The 25,162-nt window shown below is 45.9% G+C and overlaps 2 protein-coding genes across 4 annotated transcripts in view; one reads left to right on the forward strand and one right to left on the reverse strand.

Annotated features, from left to right (window-relative positions):
• The first annotated feature begins 53 nt into the window (after positions 1-53).
• Positions 54-20,017, forward strand: Mus301 (mutagen-sensitive 301). Its single transcript, XM_077703046.1, has 19 exons — positions 54-265; positions 336-590; positions 1,888-2,066; positions 3,216-3,416; positions 3,972-4,047; positions 4,604-4,701; positions 6,182-6,280; positions 6,806-6,942; positions 7,200-7,436; positions 8,306-8,447; positions 8,553-8,657; positions 10,734-10,923; positions 12,705-12,859; positions 14,109-14,204; positions 15,038-15,211; positions 16,088-16,201; positions 16,336-16,470; positions 19,227-19,312; positions 19,466-20,017. Exons 1-18 carry the CDS (start codon positions 205-207, stop codon positions 19,293-19,295), a joined length of 2,523 nt encoding a protein of 840 aa, XP_077559172.1. The 5' UTR covers positions 54-204; the 3' UTR covers positions 19,296-19,312; positions 19,466-20,017.
• Positions 19,318-25,162, reverse strand: part of LOC144174370 (calmegin-like) — an 18,254-nt gene continuing 12,409 nt past the window's right edge. For all 3 annotated transcript variants that reach the window (XM_077703039.1, XM_077703040.1, XM_077703041.1), the window contains exons 12-14: positions 23,172-23,294; positions 20,830-21,060; positions 19,318-19,663 (exon numbers count right to left, since the gene is read on the reverse strand). In XM_077703039.1, coding sequence (XP_077559165.1) covers positions 19,598-19,663; positions 20,830-21,060; positions 23,172-23,294 — 420 coding nt within the window. In that variant the 3' untranslated portion in view covers positions 19,318-19,597. The remainder of the gene's footprint in view (positions 19,664-20,829; positions 21,061-23,171; positions 23,295-25,162) is intronic.

Here is a 25,162-nt window from a genome sequence, read left to right on the forward strand (position 1 = left end):
CAACTCTTGAAAACGCCGTGAAGACGCTAACCGAAACGCTTTGGTTTAAACACATCATCATCATCAATGTGATCACATGTTTGACCACGTGCCTAGTGTCGGCTAGCGTTGCCGCCAAAGTTGATTCATGGCTGATTTCTTTTCTTTCCAGTTTCTGTTTCTACAAAAAGTTTAATTGCGCATGTTAATTGCTGCTTAGAAGCAATGGATAGAACCACAAGCAACGCGGATGAAAGCGTGGAACTGAGAAATTCAAGCTTCACAGGTGAGGATGCTTTAACGTATGTTGATTTAGGTTGTACAAAGTTTTGACGTTTCCCGTGTTCGCTTTTCAGAAGCCGATTCCGAGCCGCAGTTTTTGAACATATCATACCTGGGTGGGCTGAGCCCGTTGAACCAGTCCGGATCGGTATCGCTCATTGAAAGGGTGAAAGAAAAACTTCGTGAGAACACACGAAAGCTCCTGTGCCTTAATCCGCTTACACCACAACAAGCGCTCCCTAACATCTCCAGTGAAGACTCATTTTTCGGCCTCCCCGTGATTGTACGCAACCTGATTGAACTGCACCATGGCATCACTGAACTGTATGGTAAGGCCGAATTCAATTTGTTATCTTTGTAGGAACAAATAATCACCAAATGATCGCTGAGTAGTAGCACTCGCACACTGGATCTAGTTGTCACGTATGGAAGAGCATTTTCATTCCCCTCTTGTTAGTATGTCGGAGCTGCAACGAAATATAAATAAGCAAAATTAACAAGAGATGCGAAAGTAATTAAGCAGAAAAAAAGGGCCTGCACACCCTTGTACACCATAGAAACGTAAAAAAGGATGTATGCAGTTAACTGATGTAGGATAAAAAGACTACAGTCTGATTGGTTGCTGAAGTCTACTGTGCTGACTCACTGGTTTGGGTGTTTGCTGTTAATTGAGACGTCATGGGTGATGATGTAATCGTGGCGGCCTTATTTTTGTCAAACATAAATACAAAAAAAAACTTTTGTACATAGAATACAACACTTAATAAAAAAACCTGGGGTGGTCTTGATTGAACCAAAGCCAATCTGCTATGCTGCACTGTATTGTGTAGTGTCAAACATCTGCCAACTAAATTTACAGTCTACATAATTTGGAATGAAGTGACGCAATTAAAAACAGTTAGTCATGGTTTGTCTATAACTGTGCTGTGCAACAGAGCCAGTGGGGTCATATTGCAGCTACATATTTTTTTATCTATCTATAAAATGCAGTAAATGATGTCTGCTGAAGATAAATTTGTCTGTGCAAAATATGTAGTTCCAGTGATGTTCACAAACTTGAGATTAAACTTGTAGAAAGTAGTGTAAAGTGGCACCGATTTAGTGATATATCTTGCAGGCTTTAATGGGGCAATGCCGTACAGTGCAGCCATTCTCTAGAGTCTTGTACAACAGGTTATCTAATGCTTGGCAGTGGATATCTTGTCTAACTTTGAACTGCCTTATGTATAAGCAGTCGTGCTGTTGTCAGAGCTACAGTGTCCCAAAATACAGCATGTCCAACCAACCTGATGGTGTACAAAAAGCGGCTGGTGTCAGCGATGTGCAGTTGCAATTTTTTTTTTTGTGCAGCTATGTTTCAAAAGTGCAAATAGAGTTGGTGAGTGGCTTGCTTACCTAATCCCAGTGCTAATAGTAAGTTCAGCGCAGTTCCAGCTGAATACAAGGTTTTTCTAAGGCAACTAGTTGAGCACTTAAACCGCCTTTCGATGTGTTGACAAGCACGAATCTTTTGTTTTGGGGAATCACTAAAATAGGAATGACCTGCAGAAATTGCGATGAGTGACTCATGTATCAATTTAATCACCTTTAATTCTTTATCCTTTTTTCACTTTGTGGCATATGCAGAATGGCAAAAAGAATGCTTGAGCCTGCCTGCCCTGGCTCAAAGGAAGAACCTCATCTACTCTCTCCCCACGAGTGGAGGCAAGACCCTCGTCGCTGAAATCCTTGCATTCAAGGAAATCCTGTGCTCTCACAAAAGTGTCCTTTTCATCCTGCCGTATGTGTCCATTGTTCAGGAGAAGGTGCGTTGTGTTGGCCTTAGTGGAGCAATATGTTTATCTAGGTGGTATAAACTGATGTCGAAAGAACGAGACTACAGAAATTTCAGTGTCCACAGATTGGTGTACTGGTTGGATTAGAAGCACAAATAATGTTTGAATAACCGCACTGACTGAAAATTCTCGTGGGTAGGACATGTGAGGGACTTCGAATTGGTACAAATTGAAGGCAGTTTTCTCGCGACAATCATCAACGGGAGTTCGGCACAATGTGCATTTTTACCGCTGTTACTGCAATGCTGCCTGTTGGTGTAATTATTTGTTACCTTCTGTATGCTCATGTTTTTAGGCACTAGAACCTGGAGTAATTATTTCTTATCGGTACTGTATTTTCGCGCATATAACTCGCACCAAAAATGCGAAAATTTGAGTGGCAAAGTAGGAGTGTGGATAATACACGGGGTTTTTCCTTTAGTGCAGCTTCATGGCAATGTGCGTTGTGCCGTGGAGCTCCTTTGCAGTAACACGGGCTAAGCCTTCCATGGCAGCGATTGTGTGAAACGTACAAGGACAAGGAAGAAAAAACAAGGACGAGCGCACTCTAACAACTGAATTTTCTTAGTTCGACAAAAAACCTATAAACCAACGAACCTGCACAACATCACCACAAAAAATTCTCTACAGCACAATGCTTGATCACAAACAACAAGCTGCAAACAACATGGATGGAACCGAAGATGACCTTGTGTACAGCAGTGAGGACTGCGGCTCAAGTGATAGCTCTAGCGAGAGCCGTGACACCAATTGAATTGTGATTTTCGCCTTGCAGTCAGTGTATTCTACTTGCTCAATATACGGTTTTTCTCTCTACATTATATGTGATGTGTTGCTTGAGCAGTAGCTTTGGTGCAGCCTTTCATGTATCAAATGTGCGGGCAATATGCGAGGATTCTTTTTTTTCTATTCCGGCGGGCTGAAGGTGGGGGTGCAGATTATATCCAGGGGCAGGTTATACGCGCAAAAATACGGTACTTTCTTATACAATTCTTATTATGCACAAACTAGATAAAGTTGCAGTGTGCTGTGTGTGTGCGTCTCGGCGCGCTTGGCACACCCTGAAGAATTTACCTTAGCATGATTGGTGTGCGGGTGCTGTTTATGTCCCCTGTCCAGGTTCGCTCTATGTCGAGCTTTGGTGTCGACCTGAACTTCTTGGTGGAAGAGTATGCGGGTAGCCGAGGCGCCCTGCCCCCACCAAAGCGACGCCAGCGCTGCGCGGTCTACTTTGCCACCATCGAGAAAGCCCACTTCTTGGTCGATTCACTCATTGAACAAAACAGGCTCAGTGAGCTGGGACTGCTTGTCGTTGATGAGGCATGTTTATTTCTTGCTTTGTTTATGTGTTTCAGCATGTTTGACAGAAAGGGGGGAGCTATGGTAAAAGGGACAATAGATTTGGCTGATGTGCACGGCCTTCATGGCCAAACGATTGCTTTCTGGAAATTACACTCTGCAGGCCGAGTCAAGCACAGCTTGAGATGGGATGAATTTCGTTGCCACTGTCATAGTGTCTAAACATTTTTGCTTCAGGACACGCATTGTGAGCACTGTAACAATGCAATGTGGAGAGCAAAGAAGTTAATTTTAGCTCCTGGGTAAACAAGCTATTCGTGGTCATTTTCGAAAAGCAGATAGGTATTTGTTGCGACTTCTGCATTTTGACCTGGCCTAAGAGAGGCTCTCTCTGCCGTGTTCACCACCACCTTGCATGCAAAATGAGCTTGAGGCTCCAGCCTTCCTGCGAAGCTACAGACTTTATAGGCTTGTTTGATATAAAACTTGAAATGCTTTCAAAATGTCATCCACATGTGCTAACAGATGGAACGGTTGTTCTGTTTTGAGCCTAACTTGTGCTCGTCCACTGTGCAGCTTCACATGTTGGGTGCCGGAAGCAGCAGGGGGGCCATACTTGAAAGCACCTTGGTCAAGGTCAAGCACGTGTCTCGTAAGTAAGGTTAAAATGTGAGCAATGTGATTAGCAGCTCTGGCTGGGCTACACAAAGCAATAAAGCCAGGTTAAAGATAAGCGTCACAACCAGAGTAGGAATGCTACACTTGCTAAATACGTAAATTTAGCTTCTCTGTAAAGGATTTTTGTCATGGTAGTTCATGAAAAGCATGCGAGTATGCTTTCCACATTGCTTGAGCCGTTGCTTTCACTGTGACCAAGAAGCTGCAGTAGAAGCAATAAAGAGGGTTCTGCTAGATGCTGCAATATAAACTGCAAGAGTTGTAGCACAACATACCGTGTATAGCTTCATATGCTAAATCAGAGTAGTCAGCAATGTAAGGCCAACATTGTTAGCTAACAAAAAGTTGCTTTGAGCTTTGGCTTCCTGTATTTACGATGGGCCCAGGAGTACTTACCATTTTTTCTGTGGGCCACAAAAAAATAGTGTCTGGCCGCCTTGTGCTAGGATTGGTTATTAAATTCTCTCGATGCTTACTAATAGCCCGCAGCCAAAAAGAAGTGCATGTAATCGGTGGTTTTCCTTTTCCAGCACACACGCAAATCGTGGGCATGAGTGCCACAATTGGAAACATGGATGACCTTGCCTCGTTTCTCGGTGCTGAGGTCTTTGTTGGGTCCTTTCGTCCGGTCAGTGTTTCTCCCACACGTTGAATTTATTGTTTGCCTCAACCAAGTGTGGTCACTTTGCTCTGTTTGACATTGTCTCCTGCTTGGTAAAGGTGTCTTGTATTATTGTGCATTGCTTCATAATTACAATGACCTCATGAGAATGCGCCAATTTTTTTTTGTATTTAAGTGCAATGTGTTTTTGTGTTTTGTATGGTGACAAGTTTCTTGCTGGGTGCACTGGAACAATAGAAAGAATAGTTTGAACCTGCCAAGTTTAGAGCACATGACTCTGAGGACATAAGCAAAAGGGGGGATGCGAACACCTTTGCTGACACAAGCATTGTCATCTGTATAAGAGGTTGCAGTTGGGCTTCTGCACGAGCCTGAAGCTTTATACGATTGTGTTGCAGTGGACGGTAGGTCTCATTCATTTAAAATTACCTTTCGGATCAACTTAAGCCGCACATTTGTTACGCATTTCAAACGTGGTCGCTTAGAACTCCTGGATATGTAGCCCTGCTAAAAAAGCAGTCTTTGCAACTAATCTAGTATCACAGCCGTCAGATTTATTTGAAACTAGATTAGCTTATGATAATGGTTTATGGAAAAATAAGGATATAAACATAAAAATAGGGTTGTGGCTTTTAATGGAAGTCCAAGGAAAATGCTTAAAGGCCAACTGCACTCAAAATTTCGGCCTCTTGAAAACCCTATTTTCGTATAGTCTGCTTAAAAAGAAAGCAACATACAAAATGCAGCAGCTGAAATACGCGCGTAGACGCCGCAAGTGGCCAGCAAAAATCGGCAATTTTGAAACCGAAACCGAAGAGAGCGCGGCCATTGCAGTGACGTTGCAGCCGTCCAGCGAGCGGCCGGACGGTCACCAGCTCTGGAGAAAGTCTGCGCGCAAGTTCTACGCGCGCACGGGGCAGCAGAGCTCAACCGGTTCTCCAGCTGCGTGGCTGGCCAGAGGAAGAAGCCCCCGTCGGCTGGAACGTCACAGGCGCGTCATGGCTGTTAACGCGATCCGCCGGCAGGTGCAGCGTGGTCTGTGGCGGAGCTTTTTTAAACGCTTCTGACTGATTAACGAGGCGTTTCACGGGGCTACGACTTGTGTCCCAGCTGATTTGGAGGTACTTACTACGCATTAAAGATAAATTTGGTCGAGGTAAAATTTGAGTGCAGTTGGCCTTTAATTTTAAAAATAGTAGAAGAGTTTTAGCAGCCTTTCATAATGTTGTGTCACGTATGAAGTTTATTTCCACATTAACTTGAGGTCCTCACTCTTTGTTGGTTGATGTAGCATCCAAGGCCTGTTGCCAGTAGCAAAGGGAGCATGGAATTTGGTACTCAAGCCTTCATTAGTCAGGCTATTTTCTTCAAGGCTGCTGGATGCTTGCTGTTTACCTGGTTACAACTCAATTTTTGAGGATGCTTTTTCCCACTGCAGTGCGCCTATTAGTCCCTCTGACGGTGCGACTTCCTCTCGCCCGCACAGGTAGAGCTGAGGGAGTACATCAAGGTGGAAGACTACATTCTGGAGCAGCAGGGAAAATACGAAGAAGAACCCTTTCGGGTGGTCCGCAAGCTGCCCAAGGTGCTGGGCAGAGTCCTGCTTCATCATTCTCTGATCTGGTGTGATTAGTACCATACTGCACCGACCATGCATGATGTGTGCGATAGCTTGCATGCATGCTCGTGGATGTTTGAAGTGAGCATGTGAAGGACAGTGGTTAAGCACATCAAGTTCACGAAACATATGAGTTTGCGCTTGTAAACCCAATGCATTTGAAGGTGGCCAGTTCGATTAGTGCTTCCTAATCATCGGTTGGATTGGGCTGGTTGTAACACAAGACAGAATAAAAAGGACACATACACTGTGCATGTCTATGTGTCCTTTTATGTCTATGTGCTACGTCTATGTGTCCTTTTTGGTCTGTCTTGTGTTTTAACCAGCGCAATCCAACCAACTATGTATAACCAACTAGCCAGCCACCAGGCATTACTCAAGCTTCTTAATCAACACTTCAAGTAGCTATCAATGGTTTCCGAGCTGAGTGTTGAATTTCCTGACTCGCTTCTTCTCCCTGACTGAACCGGTGCGGCATCCTCTCTCTCCCAGCAAGAGCAGATGCAGGACCCCGAGCAGCTGTCGCTGCTGGTGTCGGAGACGGTGCCCGACCACTCGTGCCTTGTCTTCTGCCCCACCAAGCAGAACTGCGAGAGTGTGGCACTGCTCCTCTCCCGCTTCCTGCCCCAGTGAGTGCGCTCCTCCCCACACTCTCCTTATTTTCGGGCCTGTCGTGCTCAGTGCCTGCGAATACTAGTAGGTTAGTCTAGTAAATTAGTTAAGGCTAGTATTAGTACACAAAATGCACGTCTAGAATGTTATTCCTGACTCATCTTTATGACGGGAAGCCTTACCTGAAAGAAAGGAGCCAGTGGGGCATCTTAGTTGTCCGAACGATGTTTCACTGCCTGTAAGTGCGGCTATTCTCCTGACTTGTTCCCCATAGACGGCTGCGGCAGCACCGAGCTGAGGAGAAAGCGGTCCTCCTGGAGACCCTCAAGGCGGAGATTGGGCAAGTGTGCCGGGTCCTCCGGCAGACGCTGCCCATGGGTGTGGCCTACCACCACAGCGGGCTCACCACGGAGGAGCGGCGCATCGTGGAGGATGCGTACACGTCGGGAGTGCTCTGCTGCCTCGCCTGCACATCCACGCTGGCGGCGGGCGTCAATCTGCCGGCAAAGAGGTGTGCAGGAAGCTGCTGTCCTTTTCTCGGAGGCTTGGCCAAGGCCTAAGGGGGCCTTCGTCGTCGTCATTGTCGTCTTTGTCAGGATTGGATGAAGAGGCTAACTCACCTTTGTGTGACTAGAGGAAGAAAATGTGGCAGGTTTAGTTTGCTTAGGTGGCTCCGTTACATACATAAATTTTTTAATGGAGGCGAGAAACAGAAATGCTGCTGTTCCAAGGTTTCAGAGTGCACTAAACATGCCAACGTTGCCAAAGTTATTCATAGCTCTCTACACGGAACACTTTACAGCCTGGGTGTAGCTTTGGCTAGCAAGTGGCTGAGTGAGTAAAACGTGCATTTGAGCTGGAGTAAAATGAAACTTCACTGTTTAGGCCTGTGTGATGAGGTGCTCTGGACCTTCAGGCCGCGAAATGGTCAGCTCACACTCGTGCTCCAAGGGGGATTGAGAAAGGAGGGGGTTTGGTTAGTAAAGGCTCTCTCACACGAGGTGGTATATGGTGCAGGGAGTATGGCAAGGAGGGCAGTTGTAGCGTACTGGGTTAACACGAGAAATGGGGTACTACAGAATAGGGGTGTTGAAATAAAATCCGGTTTGCAATCTGCGTTAAAGGCAGGTGTCGTGAGTGTTTAGTGATGGGTGAGGGGAAGGACGGTGGAGGTGGTTGTGTCATTAGTGGTTTAGAATTTCAGTGTGTAGCAAGGAAAAGCAGGAGTACTATTTTTTTTTTTTTTTTTTCTGAGCATTAGGCTTATGGGTAAAGTGGGAGTGGAAGGGGTGAGAGCACGTTATCTTTTGCTATTCCCATTTTGTAGCCTTTTTTCGCCCCGATGGACGTGTGCTCTTGACCTTTCCTCGATCGTTCCAGGGTGATCCTCAAGTCGCCCTACACTGGCACTGAGTTCCTGACCCGCAGCGTCTATCAGCAAATGGCTGGGCGTGCCGGCCGGGCAGGCATTGACTCGTCTGGGGAGAGCATCCTTGTGGTTCCCAAAATGGACCAGGACAAGGTCTTCTCACGTGGCTACTTTCTAGTTGCATGCACCTATCTGTTGTCTCTGTGAGTGGCAGCTATGTTGGCAGGCTAAACTTATTGCCGCTTGTGCCCGAGACAGGTGCGCAAGCTGCTGGAGGCTCCCGTCGACAGCTGCTACTCCAACCTCCTGCAAGAAGACCAGAAAGCCCTGAAGATGCTGCTGCTGAGCATGGTGGGCCTTGAGGTGGGTCCAGTTCAATTGTTAAGTTGCATTCAGCGGGAACAAATGGTGCGGGTTCCTGACCTTCATCCATTTTGCACCTTAAACTGCAAAAGGCGAGGAAGCGTGAGGGGCCTTTCCTATTGCTCATTAGCAGTAGAGTGCAGCCGTTATGAATGTGCGCCTAAGGGATGTGTACTTATCTGTACAGAGTGAGGCAGACATTACAGGAGGCCTTGGTCGTAATAAGTGCAAGCATATTTCTTTTGCGTCACTTGAGCGATCCATGCAAGCTTTTCCCATCCTGCAGTCATCAGCTCTCCAGAAACAGGCCGTGTGAGCATTGACTGTTGTGGGTCCAATTGTTTGTGGAGACAGACAGAGATGCCAGATTCAGTGAAATGGCAGTCCCATCCATCTCATATGTACTGTTTGCTCTGCGCTAATTTATGTTTTGGTAACTGAAGGTTACGGACCGTGCTGCAACCTGAACTTTTAAACTTGCTTCTATATCAGCTGAACAAATGTAGCAATGCGCTCATCCAGCCAGACCATTCTTATGACAAAATTTGGCCAGCTGGCTTTAAAACTAAAATAAGTTGTGCTCTCAAGCAAATGCTGATATGAATTGATCTTTTATTGTTTTTGTAGAACAGCATTTTTAAACAAAAATTATTCGCAAAAGCAGGTACGCATTATGGGCCCGTACTAATGAGCCCCAATGAACCATCCCACACAAAAATAAAACCTCTTCAAGCTTGGAATTCATCACAGTATCTAGAAGCAGCTGTAGCCCCATACCAGAACCACCAGAACCATCTAGCACAGTTCTGCACTGTGTTAGTAAAGGAAATCCCCTTTCTTGAAGGTGTTATCTCTTGGCAATGTCAAGTAAATTTCAAGTTCAGAGCCAAACTCATTACCTATAAAAAATGGTTGCGGCTTAGCTCAGCCAACCTTGGATATGCAAAGCAAAAGCTTGGATTAGTCTGGTTGAGTCTTGGTTTCGCTTGGTTAACCTTTGATGTTGCTGTATTGCCGTCCACGGCGGCCCCCCCCCCCCCCCCCCCCCCCCCCTCCCCCTCTCACACACACACACACAAAAAAAAAAAGAAAAAAAAACACACACACACCCACCAAATTAACCAAGCCGCTCCTGCCGCCCCCCCCCCCCTCCCAAGCCATTCGGTCCCGTGCAACGCTCACAGAAGGAGGCCCGGCCTCGCTTTCATTTTCGGCGAGCGCGGTGTTCTTCTTTCATGGTGAACACGGTGCAAGATGGGTCACATAGCCCGAAACGACCCAGCGGCACATGCGTGGGAGGCTGCGGGTTTGGTCGGCTGCAGATCAGCTGAGCGGCCACTCCCGTCGCGGCCGCCTCCGCTGCATGAGCAGAACGACTTAAAAACGGGGCCTTGTGCACAGCGCCGACAGCAAGCCCGGCGAATCACATGATGTGCTTCGAGGGGTGTGTCACCGGGGGTGTGTCTCCGGTCAAAAGGTTAACTTGCGCATCCTTCGCGAAACCGCTGGACGAAAGTAGTAAAGCTTTGCTTGAAAATGTTACCCATAGAAAAAAACATGTCTGGCGGGCAGAATTAATTTTAGAGGCTGCTCCTTTTATTCCGCAAGCTTTCGTGGCTGTCATAGTTCAGTGTGGAAGTGTTTCGCATAACTTTGAGGACTAACCACCACCCACTACACTGTTAAGGATACATGCTGTTCAGCTGGCAAATATCAAAGCAGTGGGAGTTAATTGGAAGGGCACATTTTAACAGGTAAAAAAAAATTTGAATGTTTGAGTGCAGTTTCATTTTGTGTTGAAAGATGAGGAGCCCTAAGATAAGCCATAGGGACAAGATGTGGGATATATACATCGTCTCTTGCTTCCTGTTTGCACAGTTTGTCTTTTCACCACTCCTCTTCCAAGATGCCGTACCGACTCGTCTGAGCATCAACCCTACTGAGCTTTATTTTGCTAAGATCAGTAGGTCACGTGGCTGAATGAGAAGCTTTTCACCGCTCGCCCCTTGTAGCCTGAGTGCCGTTGGGGAATGGGAGGCTGCACATGTGACGGTAATTGATGCTCACACTGTTAAGGTGGCCAAAACCGAGGAGTCTCTCGTGAGCGTGATGGATGCGACACTGCTCGCCCTTCAGCAGCGAAAGGATGGGAAGGACCCGTCAGAGACCCTACACCAGGCCCTCGATGACCTGTGTGAGGGGGGCCTCCTCCAGAAGCACAGCGGAGAGCTTCGCGCCACTCCTTTGGGTTCTGCTGCTTTCAAGGGTGGGCTCTTGTATTTTTTATCCTTCATCCTGGACCTGACTCCTTTGCCTTTGCACTTTGTTCACAGCAACAACAAGAGGAAAATGGTTTTAAGTGCAGTAACATTAGCACAGGCAGCATTCTGCAAATGTCCACTGCGTATTTGTGATTTTATCGCGACTTGAAAAATCACCAAGTGGGACGAGCACCTTTAGGACAGCCACTGTGCCATATAATGCAGAGGTTATTTAATATCATTTAGTGACTACCAAAGAGTGCGGCTAGCTTTTTCATTGTGGGCAGCAAATATTTACTAGGACAATCGGAGCTAGGTTTTTGTAAAGGCATATTTTGAAACTGATCAGAGGTCTGTTTTAAAGCAGTTTAGCTTTGTATTCAATTGTTAGTTGTCTGCTAGAGAGAGCTATAAGCAGATAAATGCCTGCAAATCTGCTGTTCTAACTGCCTCGACGATCATGTGAACTGACTATGCTTACCATATTTGCATGACTCTAGCGCACACCTTTTTTCCTAAAAGTAGTCTTAAAAATTGCGTGGATGTTACAATCAGGCTCAGAACCGCAGTCAGCTTTCAATGTTCTCTGCTTTAATTTTAATGCGAGCAGGAGCTGGGCAAGCAAGTTTATGAAGCACAAGGAATTTTTGCTGCCACAGTTGCATGCGTCAAATAGAATGTCCTTTGCCAGGTACGTGGTGTCGTACTTTTTACACATAGGCGGTAGAATCTGCATCGAGTTATTTTTTCAAAGCATCAAGTTATTTTTTCAATCTTTCATTAGTAAACTTGTGTGTGCGTTGCAATCGGGGGCACATTAGAATCAGGCAAATACGGTATACTGAGCCTCACCATTGCATTTGCACGTTCGTTGCCAGCAATCCAACCAAGTGCTTGATGCATTTATCACCCAATTCAATTACGTAGCACTGTGCAGGCATCACACGCAGTGGGACCCACGTAGCTGCAGTTACATTGCTGTGTTTTATTCCAGAAAGCTAGAAGTCAGGGGCTTTAAGGTGAGGCACACAGGTCAGGCTCTGTGTGGTCTCGTTCCAAATTGGGGAGCCTGATTTATACGGCATCACATCATGCACCTTAAACTCCACAGCTTTTGAAGAAAAGCCTATGGTACAATAATAAGTTTGCTCAAAAGCAAGATTTGTGGCTGCTAACACAGATCACACAGTCTAGTGCCGTTTTGGTACAGTCTCGCAGTCATTTATTCGAGGATACAGTAAAACCTCGTTACAAGAGACCCTCAAGGGACCTGGGAAATGTGTCTCTTGTTACCAAAATCTCTTGTATGGATTCTTGCTAACATGGCAAACATTAGAAGACCCACCAAATTGCTTTCATTTAAACGTCTCGTATAACCAAGTGTCTCTTGTAACAGTTTCTCTTGTAACAAGGTTTTATTGTACCAGCAAGCTATGACCTGTCTCATTTGGAGACCTCAGGGTGACGTCATATAACCTTTCCTGCTTCCACAGTTCTGCATGTCATATTCAAATACTCAAACACGTTTCGTAATGAACATGCTTCGAAGCACATGCGTGAAAAAGATTCATTGTGGACGCCTGGGAAGTGTAAGTAAGTGGTGCAAAGCCTTGAGAGAGAGGGAGAGAGAGAACAACTTTATTGAAAATGCCTGCAGAATCGGTTAGGCTCCCTCCATGCAGGAAGGACGAGCTTTCACCGCGACGTGGCCACTCCTTCTCTAAAAAATGAACACCAGCGCTTTCCACCAAAACCCTCTGGTTTCATCCCCCCCCCCTCCCTTCAGGCTTCATAGACCCGGCAACGGCAGGACTCCTGCGGCAGGAGCTGTGGGATGCCCTGGTCTCCCTGTCCCTGCGATGCCACATGCACCTCTTGTACCTGGTCGTGCCCAGGCAGCTGCCCGCGGCTAGGCTTGACCCTCCCACCTACTACAGGCATGTAAGTGTGGCTGCAGGTCTCGCTTTTTACCCCCCAGAGTTCTATACGTTGCTGTCAACTGCGCCTGTATTTATCCTTCCCTTCTGCTGGTCACCAGGTTTCAGGCTTGCTACTGTAGCCCTTGCATTCAAAGATGCCTGTGTAGTGCTACACGTACTGTAGAAGTATAATGTTAAAAAATTGCCGAGTGTATTCGCACACAGCACAAGTTTACATACTGGGTAAAATTGTAGCAAATCATAATAACTAACAATAAGTAAAGCTCAGGTTGTGACCAGATAAGCTCCACCCGACATCACGGTAAAGGCTCGATGATGTTTGCATGTGGCTTTTGTAGCGCTGCATCCCATTGGTTTCAGCTGTAGCTTCTGGTCTGTTACCTATGTGTTTTATTACGTCAGAAGTCAGAAAAGACTATGAAAATAATTGAGGGGGGAGAAATGCCAACTTTAATTACCTGTTTTTAACAAGAAAAACCACCAATTGTTGGTTGCTGATAAGAGCTATAAGAGCTAGGAACGGGGTTCTTTTTGATTCAAAAGAACAAGTTGTTCAGCCTTTTAGTGCCTGACATGGCTACAGTACCTTTGGTAGAGGGAAAGAACTGCATTTACTTTGTATATTATAGTACTCATGTCCAGTTGCCGCCATCATTCATCGTCCTCGTTCACCAAAACCTACGCTGATGTCTTCATCCTTGCAGGGAATAAATTTTGAACCAGTGTCTCTTCAAGCGTTACATTTATTTTGAGATCAGATCGCAGCATTTGAGAGGGCGAATGCAGTTTCTGGCCATAATACTGATCCTGCATGCAGTACAGTTAACTGCCTTCCACTTTTAAGTTTCCCATCATTTCATGCCAAGGCCATAAATGATGCCACATCATTGCCTCCTCTGTTCGGCAAAATTACACAATGCCAGCCAGTTGGTAAAGGTCATCACACGCTCAAAACCAGCGACTCATTTCACCACATGATTTGTCGTCTTTTGAAATTCTGCAGCATGTAACAGTGGCTGTTGGTTTAGTTCATCGTGTGCTCACAACCCTGAAGTCATTGCTCTGCATGACTTATTGTGTGCAAGCTTTTTACTGCAAATAGCAATAGATAGCGTTGATTGAGCACTGACTTGTGATTGATTCATCACAGCCATTTTATTATAGCAAGTAGTTGTACTGGTAAGTTAATTGTAATTGCATTTAACATGTAGTCCTAACCTTAATCAAGCTGCATCTTCCTTGTTTCACAGTACACAGATTTGAAGCACCACGAACTTCAAGTGGCTGAGCTTATTGGCGTCTCAGAAGCTCTGGTCACCAGGTTGGCAAGTGGCCGATCACTCAAGGTGGGAAGCACGCAAAAGGTTACGAATTGTGCATCAGTAACTCTCTCTCTCCTCCTCATTGCGTGGCTCATCCAAACCACATGGCATTTGCATGGGAGGTTCGAACGCGATTTATAACATGCTTGGCGGCGAAGATGTGCTGCGAGATAATGGCAGATCACTTCGTGAGACGCAGCAGCTATGCGTTGTGACCGGGAAGACTGCAGTTCACGCTGTGCTCAAATTTCGTATCAGCAAGAATTGTCAGCCTTTTTTCTTTTTTCAATAAAAACACTTTTCTCTAGCGAGTTCACTCTATCAGTGTACTGGTTTCTAGTGGCACTGCTGGTTTGTAGTATTTCTGACAGGAGTGAAATACAGAAAGACCAGTGTACTGAACGGGACAAGAAGTGAACTTCTCACATCATCTCGCACTAGCTCACTTGAGAACATTACTAGAGGGAGGAGCAAATCTTGAGATAATGGATATCAAATCTTAAAAGATGTGACAGTTTTCTCAGTTTGAGGACATATGAAATTAAATGCATGGTTTGTTTTGCAATACCCAGCTTCCTTTTTTTTTCTTTACCGGTGTACTGTCCTAATGTGTACTATTGTGTCCAATGCCAAATCTCTGGCTGTGAGCTGGGCGTGAATTGGTCATAGGGTGTGCCTTTTTACTCCCTTTTGCCTCACAGGGACCACAGGTACTGTAAGGCAGAAAAAAGGAGCACAACACTGGTGAACTTTGCGCTACTGCTACAGCCTTTGATAGTGTGGGAAATGAAGCATGCCGTGAAATACTATCCTTGGTGTGGATGGGGCCAAGGACATGCGTGGACACTTTTATGCAGGCGAGTGAGCAGCTGCTGCTTCAGCGCTTCTACAAGGCAATGCAGCTGAACGATTTGTGGCACCAGAAGAGCATATGGGAGGTGGCTGCCAAGTACAAGGAGCACAGGGGACAGATACAGATGCTGCTCTCATCCGCTGCCACATTTGCTTCGGCACTAAGCCACTTCTGCAAGGTGAGCTAGTTTGGCAGGCTGTTTTATTAAATTTAGCTGTAGCATAAGGCTCAGAAGTGAGAGTGCCCGACCCGTCTGTTGCCGTTCTTGCATTCGGTGCGCTGAGCTAACTTCTACAGTCATGAACTAACTTGCCCAACAAGCCCTACAGACGAGAGAAGCCATTTGCTCCATGCAATGCCTGGAAGGGTATTGTAAACACATTGTAATGAGCAGTTTTTGACAGTGCTCAATTCAGTCTCATGTTTAACTTGGCCAGATCTCCGCACTCAGGTGGTGTTTGTATTTTGCGCTGAGCTTGTTTTCAGAAATGGGAGCATGCAGCATTAGATGCTAGGATTTTCATAGTTACGAGTTCACTTGTTAACATTTTGGTGACATGCTCCTTTCAGGTTATGTATGCCAAGTTTATGCTTTATTTATGCCTAGCATGCACAAAATTGCACGCACGTGTACACGGAGGGAGGGCACCACATGGCGGTGAGATGCATACCAGGCTTTTATAAGGACAGCAAAGTGTAGAAACACGTTGGCCTGTATCAGTAGAAAAATAAGGAAGTTCCACTCGCAGCAGCAACAGTTCACTAACAACATAAAATGTCAGAAACAAGGAAACAGGTATCGCCACAAGTTTTTCTGCTTCCCAATTCATAAATTGTGAATGGAGAAATGGGATGGTGGGAAATTGTTTATAGGGCGTCTTTTTTTTTTATAGGGGGGGTTAAGAAATACCATGGCAATGAAGAGGATTTATGGTTCTTTATTAATAAGACTCATTACTGAAGACATTATATATTCGAAAGAGCGTCAACTAATGTGCTAGCGGTGTCGTATGCCTCTCATGCCAGCCCGTCTCCTCTGCCCTCCCTGTCTCAGGAACTCCCGGAGTTGTGGGCTTACAGGGTGTTGCTGCCAGAGTTCACCGAGCGTCTCTCAAGCTGTGTCACCATGGAGCTCATGCCTCTCATGGAGTTGCCAAGCGTCAGAAAGGTACCCGCATCCAGGCTTCCTCTGCAACAATCCGCAAAGGCTCGCTTGATTATTGTAACACTCTGCATTTCATTTTTTTGTGCATTGCCACGCCTGTGGGGTGTCGCAGATTTCTCACTGTGGTTTCCTCCCAGGGTCGAGCCAGGCAGCTACACAAGGCGGGCTTCCGTTCCATAATGGACGTGGCTCGTGCAGAGCCAAGTGCATTGGTTGAGAAAGTGGGCGCCATCTCCCGCAGGCAAGCCCGCCAGATCATTGCTGCGGCTAAGGTGGGCACCACGCATGCTTGCCTTCCTCTTCTTTTTCTTTTTTTTTTTCCGTTATCAGAGCGTGGGGACAAGTGCGTACACTGTTTGAATACACTTAAACCTGGATGTAATGAATTCCTGAATTTAACGAAGTTTTTCAATTCCCCATTGCCAGCCCCATTGCAACCCATGTGTTTGCGACCACCATGTAACCAAGGCGTTGCGACGGTTAACCTTGATGTAATGAATTCGCTACGCTGATAAGCCAATGTTTTTTGCACTTTTTTTTTTTTTTTGAGAAATCGGTTAGAAATAGAGAGAGAGAGAAACAACTTTTAATGAGCCCATTTCAGGTGACGCTCGCAGGCGTCAGACGGGGTGGAACCCTATTCACGAGTCCTATACGAGTCCAATAGCTCCTGGTCCCTGGATGCGAGCTCTTGCTGCATGGACAGGTCGGGGCTGGACATCAAGATCTTCCATCGCTCGGGTTGGCTAGAAAAGTGCTCTAATTTAGCGAACTCCACCCACACCGATAGCTACCATTCATTTCCAGTGTGCCTGCCATGTTGATTAGGTGCCAGGCCTGCCTGTCGTCGTGCAGTCGCGGTTCGTCGGCGATGAGCTCTGCTGCCAGAAAACGAAGAGTCTTGTCAAGACAAGCTCGCAATTTCAAATGCCATCGCCGCTGGCAAGAAAAAAGAACGTCGCTGCCCAAAAGGAGTAATCCCAGCTAGCACCCTCTCATTGCGGCAAAGAAGAGCGTCAAGTTCACGAAAAGGCGCTCTTACAACGCAACTTTGGTTCTCGAAACGCGTTTGGAACCAAAAAGTGTCGACAGGCAAAAGTGATACTTCACAGCTTGCTTCTTTGGAGCGCCGTGTAGAGACTAAGTTCGTGGGAAAACAGCAGGCACAGATCACGCAGTTTTTTACAGTGAAATAAATCCTTGAAGGGTTAGTTCACCATCGCTGATGTCAAGCATTTTGGTTTCGTTTCTGCTTCATTCCCGCAAGCCTGAACTCAAAGCCTGCATATAACAAAAACCTGAATGTAACAAAACATTACAAATTCTTGTCAAATTCGTTATATCCAGGTTTAACCGTACCATGCAGTGTAACCACTGCCTTTGTCGACACCAGGAGTAATGTGTATTGGATTACTGGACGCGGCGGCAGCAGCTTTTCTGACGGAGGCGAAAAGCAAAAACACCCGTGTGTTTGAGTATTCAGCACACATTAAAGACTTCCAGGTGGTCAAAATTAATCCGGAGCCCTCTGCTACGCATCACCTGTGTAGCATCGGCGCGTTAAACCCTGCAATCAGTCAATCAAATCCGTGATGTGTATTTAGTGTTGGGACAGTCTGTTGAAACTAGATTTCAGGTCGAGCATCCTGGGAAGGAATTAGTTTTACTTTTGAGCTCAAAAATGTGATGTGGTACAAGCAGCCTGAGGGAACACCTGGTATTTCAAATTGGTGTTCACCTGCGGAAATGACTGTCCCCAACTTTCATGTTCACAGTGATTTAATGTAAGGCATTCCGTGACCTAGACCGTGGACTTGTGCTGTGTCTGATGGTAGTATTCCTGAGTCTTTTGAAGGGTACACTCAATCCACTATTTAACCATTCTTTAGAAGATTGCTTGATTCAGTATCTCTATCACAGGAAAAAGACTATCGTGGTAACAAGCAACTAATTTACTCATTTTTGATTAGGTGCAGGGCATAAAATCATGAACTGTGTTTGCTCCTGTAGGCTCCACTGTGGTACCAGATGGCATATCAAAATAGACAGGAGCTTGGTCGGCATTGCTGATCTGTCCAAATTGATATGCACGGCTGTGTCACAATAGAATATCTGCTGAAATCGCCTTTTTTTTTTTCTCCTTTTAAAGGCTCCGGCAGCTTCTGCAATGCACCAGTCTATCTTTGAAACAAAAAATTTATTGCACTTTCATGAATCTTGCAATTTATTCAGGCCTGCTTTTAATTGGTTTCTTGAAGGGCCTTCATGAGAATCTGTGGTCACGGCATGTGATCTACCCAAAGCTGTCCTGTGAAGTCACTTATCTTCAAGGCTTAGAAACCTTTCCGCTCACAGATTATGGTGGCCTTTGCTTGACAGCTTGCGCTCCACCTTTTTTTTTTTTTTTTCATACTTTTCGCTATCTTGTGCCTAGCCAGTATCATTTGGACTCTTATCACGGTGGCAAGAGTGCAGCGTGCTTGCTTTTATGCAACTCCTCCTATGTCTGATCGAGACTGAATTTTCAAGGAATAAAACATTTACTGTAGCAGTAATGGTGAGGATTTCTTGGAGACTACAAAAGCAAATTTTACACAACACCACTTATGTTACACACGGGCCGGGAAGCATGACAAGTTCAGGGAGCATGCACGTGGGAATACTTCGCAGTTCAAATGGTAGTACAGGCCAGCCAACTTATGACACTGGATATAACAATGAACAGTTGCAGCACCAACAATTTTGTCCTACAAGGTATGGTAAAATAAAATTTATGACAACTGAACCTGACAGCATCAGTTAACTACAGTATTTGGAGGGAGGCCTTGCGTTGTTACAAGTGGGTTAGACTATTCGTTATTTTTCCGCACCAAGCGCAAATTCATTGCAAGGCTAGCAACTTTTTACAGCCAGCATGACATGAGACAAATTTACTCATTGCCAGTCAAACAAAAATGGTGCAGTTGCTCTACCGTGCGCATCATTAATATGTCCTCTGAAACAGAGTCAAGAAAACTCTCCTATGCAGTTGCTGCTCCTCAAGAAAGCAGAGGACCTCCAAGAGGAGGCAGAGCAAGTTCTCCAAGGAATGGTGTGAAGAGGAAAAGGAGGCCAGTGAGTACAACTAAAGCAACCTTTATTGAACAATGATAAGTAATAACTTAAGAGTGGAAGAAGCACACACACACACTTTCTCTCACTCACCCTAACGAACACAAAAACAGACACACACACTTCCCTCTCAGACACTGATGCCACTACTTGCAGGGCCTGCCCCATGAAGCCAGCAGTCCGGTCGACAGAACGCAGCTGCTACGAAGAAGCCGTTTGCATTGTTCCCGCTTTTGGGCCGAACGCAAAGTACAAAACAGTCTGTGTGTCCTCCCACGGAAGTCCACTTCACTCCCTTCGCGGCCGCCGCCGCCGCGGAGACCGCTTGGCATCCCCGGCTCCGTCCTCCCCATCCTGGAAGCAGGGGAAGAGGTCTTCAGGAAAACGGGCTCTTCTCCTTTTGTGCGAGTGATTATGTGCATGCAGTTCTGGTAGCTAGCGGATGGGCCAGAGCAGCTCAAGAGTCCTCTGGTACAGTTTATACAAGTGTTGGAATGTAAATTACGTTTTAAGGTTGCAGGAACCTAATTTAGCACTTCCCAACAAGTTGCTTATTGTGAGTACACAAGTTAAATTATGCAGGAAGTAATGCAAATTCACCTTAATAGTGTTGCAATGTTTGCCTAATTATGCAATGTTACTAGTGGAAAACTTTATATCTGTTATGTCCCATGTTGTAAATAATAAAATAAGTTATTTCAATTTTGAGCAGTTCTTCACTATGTTCTGCTATAGTAGCCAACTAAGTTGTGCATGTTCTAATGGATATTTCATGACTAATATGTGCAGTTATGTAATATCCACTTGCTACAGGTTGGCAGATCAGTACAACACCTATTTCTGCGGTTTTGCGATTTTCCGCAAAATGGCCACACCAATTTATGCGACAACACACACCTGAATCCTGTATAAAAACTAGCAACAGCTCCTTTGCCGAATTAGTTAGACAGCCACAAAATAGTTCACACATACATTAATACAATGCCTTCCTGGACAAAATTATTCATGACAAGTAGCCCTGCAGTAGATTAGATATTCCAATGTACATCTGAGGTGAAAATACCCTGGGTGTAGGTGTTTTCAATATGATTGTTTCCCACTGTGCGGTTTGCCTTGCATACGTTAGCAATGCATTAGAATGTCAGCTCCATATGCACAGCAGTTGTTTACGCCACAAAGCGAATGAATTTGACAACTTCAGCCCTGAACTGTGCATACCAGGAAGAAAGAAATGCAATCCTGCTCTCAGCTTTATGTTATGGGAACGCCGCCAGTACCTCGCAAGATGGTGGATTTACATCTGCACTGTGCAGCTAGCTAGGTGGATATCGCTAACTTCCCCTGTCAACCACACCGGTTAGAGTAGCAATCACGAAACAATGACCACCTCCGCTACAGCAACAGCACCATGGCACTCGCTAAACACTTAGCAGCAATGCCACGATCCAGTACTTGTAGGAAAAGTTAGCTCTGCTCAAAAGGCAGTTGCCAACCGGCCAGAGAGCAGAAAACGGGCGTACCCCGTCTCCTTCCTCGTTGGAGGTGCTGCCAGCCGCAGCCTCCCTGTCGCCAGATGCCGCATCCGTGCCCTTGGCCGCCTCCTCTTCCTCTTCTTCGTCCTCTTCCTCCTCCTCCTCAATGGGTGGTGCTAAGGGGTCCTCCTCTGGTGCATTGGGCTCCACAGGCTCCTCGGCCACGGGGGCGTCGTCACTCTTCTTGTGCTGGGCAGCAGCCGCCGCCAACTTCTTGTCCTGCAAGGGGCCACGGGGTGAGTGCACGCCGCCTTGGCAGGCCTCTCAGCTCGGCTAAAGCAGTCTCTTTAACAGTCCATCAGGCCGGGGACAATCGCACAACATGATAAGCTGAATTTGCGACTAATGTGCCGATGGAAAACGACCCACACAGCTAGAGCAGGAGACTAATAGTCATTGCGTCACTAATTAGTCGACTTGCACGAACGATGTTGGGTGCTACTATGTGGTACGTGACACCACAGCTTGATGCGAGGGACAGGTGCTACTCAACCAGTTTAGATTAAATCTGCAAGGTGGAGCAAGTTTGTGTGAAGGGAAAAATTGAATGCAGCCATACAAAGGAAGGCCATACAGCAGTCTCAAAAACTTCGAAGTTCAATAAAAATTCCTGGTCCAGGATTAAAACCGAAATCCTGGAATTTGAACTTATCAATTCGCTCTCGTGCTGCGAACAATTTAGCCTCCTGGTTAGCTCAGTTCGTAGAAGCAGTAGTTCCAGGTTCAAATCCTGGACAACAACCAATTTTTATTCAACTGCAAAGTTTCGAAGAAAGCCGTAGAGCTTACTTTTGTAGCCGTATGGCTACATTTCTACATTTCAGGTGGACAATTTTTCCTTCACAGGAATTTATTTCACCTTGGGTATTAAGCCTAAATTGGTCGATTAAAAACAACTGTGAATGCTGGTCTGAACTGTTTTGGAAGACAAATTTAAATAAATATTGTCACTGATGTTGAACATTGAAAGCTAAGTGTGTGTGTCTGCAGACCACCTACACACTCAAATATGTTCACTTGTTATTCGCATGTCCTAGTTAGAATAGAATAGAATGGTGGTTGGTTTCTCGTACAATTTGCTGCACTATTAAACACTGGAAAAAGTTGCAAAGGTGCACACACAAGAGAAGAGGCCAAGGCAAAGCAGTGTTGTTTGCTTTCATTTGTACAGTGTATGTGTGCCATCAGTAACGAAAGGGAAACAAAATACTATTTCCTTCAAAGGAGTAGTGACACCAAAGTTCCATTTCTAGAAACTGATACGGTTTGTTTCATGGAGATTCCAAGATGCCATCCTGCAATTACGGGGTCCAACCTCACTTGGAACCAGTTTTAAATGGACATTATTGCTGCAGTTCAAAGAAGCAGGGAAACGGCATGGCTCGGCCACTCTATGAATGTCGAACATACAAGTTTCCAGTTGGTCTAACTATGAGGGGTCTATTTCCTTCCCTCTTAGAGCTGCACATTTTTGAAGGGAACGAAACCGACAAGCACGTGCATGGCAAAAACAGCACAAACTAAACGTTTTGGTTGGGCTTGGGGTGCCTTTTTCCCATTTTGTCTTGCAGACTCCAACTCTGGGCAGTTTCAGACCGACAATCTTTAAGCCAGGGGGACAGGGGGAGAGGGCACGGGTGGTCATGAAGGGTTGGTTGCCTTGGATGCGTTTAAAACCAATGACTAGGCTGGCAGCTTGCTTGGACAGAAAAAGGAGACATCAGGCTGTCCTTAGATTATCTTGCACGTGCTCCTGGGCACTCAGTGGCCAAAACCAGAACCTATTCCATAATGGCACTGTAATCTGATTGGCAATGCTTTGGGCAGTCACGATTGAGCTGGCAAGGGCTCAGAGCCAAACAGAAGGACGAAAACTTGGTGTCAGTACTCCTTGAATGCCTAAGGCACACAATGCCATTACTTGTATTTAGAAGGGAGACGCTGGGCTTGTGAACTGAAAATTTGCCAAAAAGAAAAATTGAATTCTATTTCCAATTGACGTATTATTAGACTACTCTTGCTAATCCTGCCATACTTTTTGTTTACAAGGTCTGCCGTCAGTGGTCACATTCGCACATTTGCTGAATATGAAATCTTATGTATACGAAAGAGCAATATTAAAAGGAAATACATTTCTTGCTTATACGAGATTTTGTGCTGGAATACATAATTTCAGTTTGATTATACAAGATAATGTGCAGTGTCTTTCACCAGAGTTCTCAACCTGGCAATTTACACGCTAAAAACAAGCCCAGCGTTCCCCCTTTGCTATCAAGGCCCGTGCAACTGTGCTCCAGTGGCTGCCGCAGCCGCCAGTGCAGCTCGCTCACCTGAGAGCTGGAGCAGCAGAAGATGATGACCAGCACTAAGGGCAGTCCCAGGGCCACTACATAGACCGCCCACAGCCACGGGTACTTGTTGGTGAACTTGACCAGCCGTGTGAACATGCCGTCCTACAGGGGGCAGCAGCAGCACCGCAAGGGGAGGAGCAGGGGGGAAGGAAAAGCACTGCTAGAGAAAACTGCTGGGCACAAAGCAGAGCAAAGCACCACTACTCCGGCACCTACGGCAGATCTAGGAGAGTGGAGCACCGTTTATCTCAGTTTGCACCAACTGCAAATGTTGGCCAAAATAAACGGCTTCCAAGCCAACGCACCACCTTGGAACATGAAGCAAGCCACAAGGGACTATTCTGGGTAAATCAGTTCCCAACTGCTCCGCAACGTGGCCACTAGGGCGGCAAAATGAATTGAGAAGCTTTGAGTACCCCGGTTCGAGTACTAATACTAACCGTGCTCCCATCAAGAGACTAACCGTAGGTGCCGGTGCACTAATGAGAGACGCCTAGAGTGCAGTGCGACGAGTGAGAAAAAAAGCCCAGCGTGCCAGAGGCAGCCTTTTTTGTTGCGCAAGCCGACAGGGCAGCCTGGCCCTTCCCCCCACCCCAGATGGGCTACCTCTTGCAGCATGCCCCAGATGTAGTACACGTAAAGTCCGATTGGCACGCCAGTGTAGGCCACGTACAAGAGCCAGCCAAGGCACTGGTACCGAGGGTCACGCTTCCTGGTTGGCTGCAAGGACATCTCGAGCACGCACATGTCAACGACTGAGAACCAGTCTTCTGTACAACTGGTTGGAGACAGACATTCAAGAAGCTGGAACATAACTTCAACAAGCCTCGCTGAACTAGAGGTACATTATTCGCCCCTTACAATTGTGATTACTTGCATAGGCAATACAAAACCTCAGATTCTTTTATACAATGTAGACCAGTTATAACGTAAGTTATGGGAGCCATGAAAGACCGCACTATAAACAAAACATATGCGAATCCAACCACATTGCAAGCTGCTTTCAATCATTCATTGTTTATCATCACTCAAATGAATGCCACAAACAGACTTACGGTCTATACTCTTTTTTTTCCCGCATCAGATGCTGCTGCATGGTCTTGCAAACCATGAGCACGGCTTTTAACATATACTTTGTGTTTATGTGTTGAGAGATCTGCTTTTCTCAGCGTCTAAAGAATGGATGCCGCAGAGAGGGGAGAAGCCAGGCTTATGCCGGTAAGACAACATGATAAGAACGTAAGTCGAATTTTTTTTATCTGTGCATTTCGCTTGCGATGCCAGAGGCAGTCGCTTATCAGCACAATGTACAGGTAGTGGAAACCTCCAGCAGTGCCGCTCGGCCTGATATCTCCAGAAGTTTGAAAGGGAAAAGGATGGTTGCTTATCTGCACGTTTTAATTGCAACTTGCCATGCCTGAGGGGAGTGAAATAGGGGGAGGGGGTCGCTATCTACAGAGGTGAGCAGGGAGCAAGGGCAGTTGCGGTTATCACGCGAGTGGAAATGAAACATGCAAACTAAAGGGTGCCTATTTTCTTAATTTTCTGAACGTGTCTAAGTTAGAAGAGAGATTAAGGAAGCTCAGGCTGCGTCAGATGGCTGAATCCATCCTTTTCTTTCTTTTTGGAACGCTAAAATGATGCCCCAACTGCACCAATCGATCAGCAGACCTGCCAAAAAAAACCGCACTATAAACGGTATTGTGCTTTGTGCAACCACAGTACAGTGGAAACTCGTTACAACAGATCTCTGCTTACAACAGATATTTGAATACAACATACTGATTTGCAATGCTTGGTTGGTCTTCCTATCTGTGCCATTGATTAAACTTCCTTTACTGCAGATTCTGTTACAACATACATTCGGATATAACAGACCAGTTTGAAAGGTTAACAAGTCCACCTTTGCATCTCTACAGCAGACTTTTCAAGTGCAGGTAACCATTCATTTGTTATGTATGTTTTCAGTT

This window comes from Haemaphysalis longicornis, unplaced genomic scaffold (assembly GCF_048455015.1).
Source record: "Haemaphysalis longicornis isolate Haplotype H1 unplaced genomic scaffold, Haemaphysalis longicornis Haplotype H1 scaffold_3, whole genome shotgun sequence".
NCBI lineage: Eukaryota > Metazoa > Arthropoda > Arachnida > Ixodida > Ixodidae > Haemaphysalis > Haemaphysalis longicornis.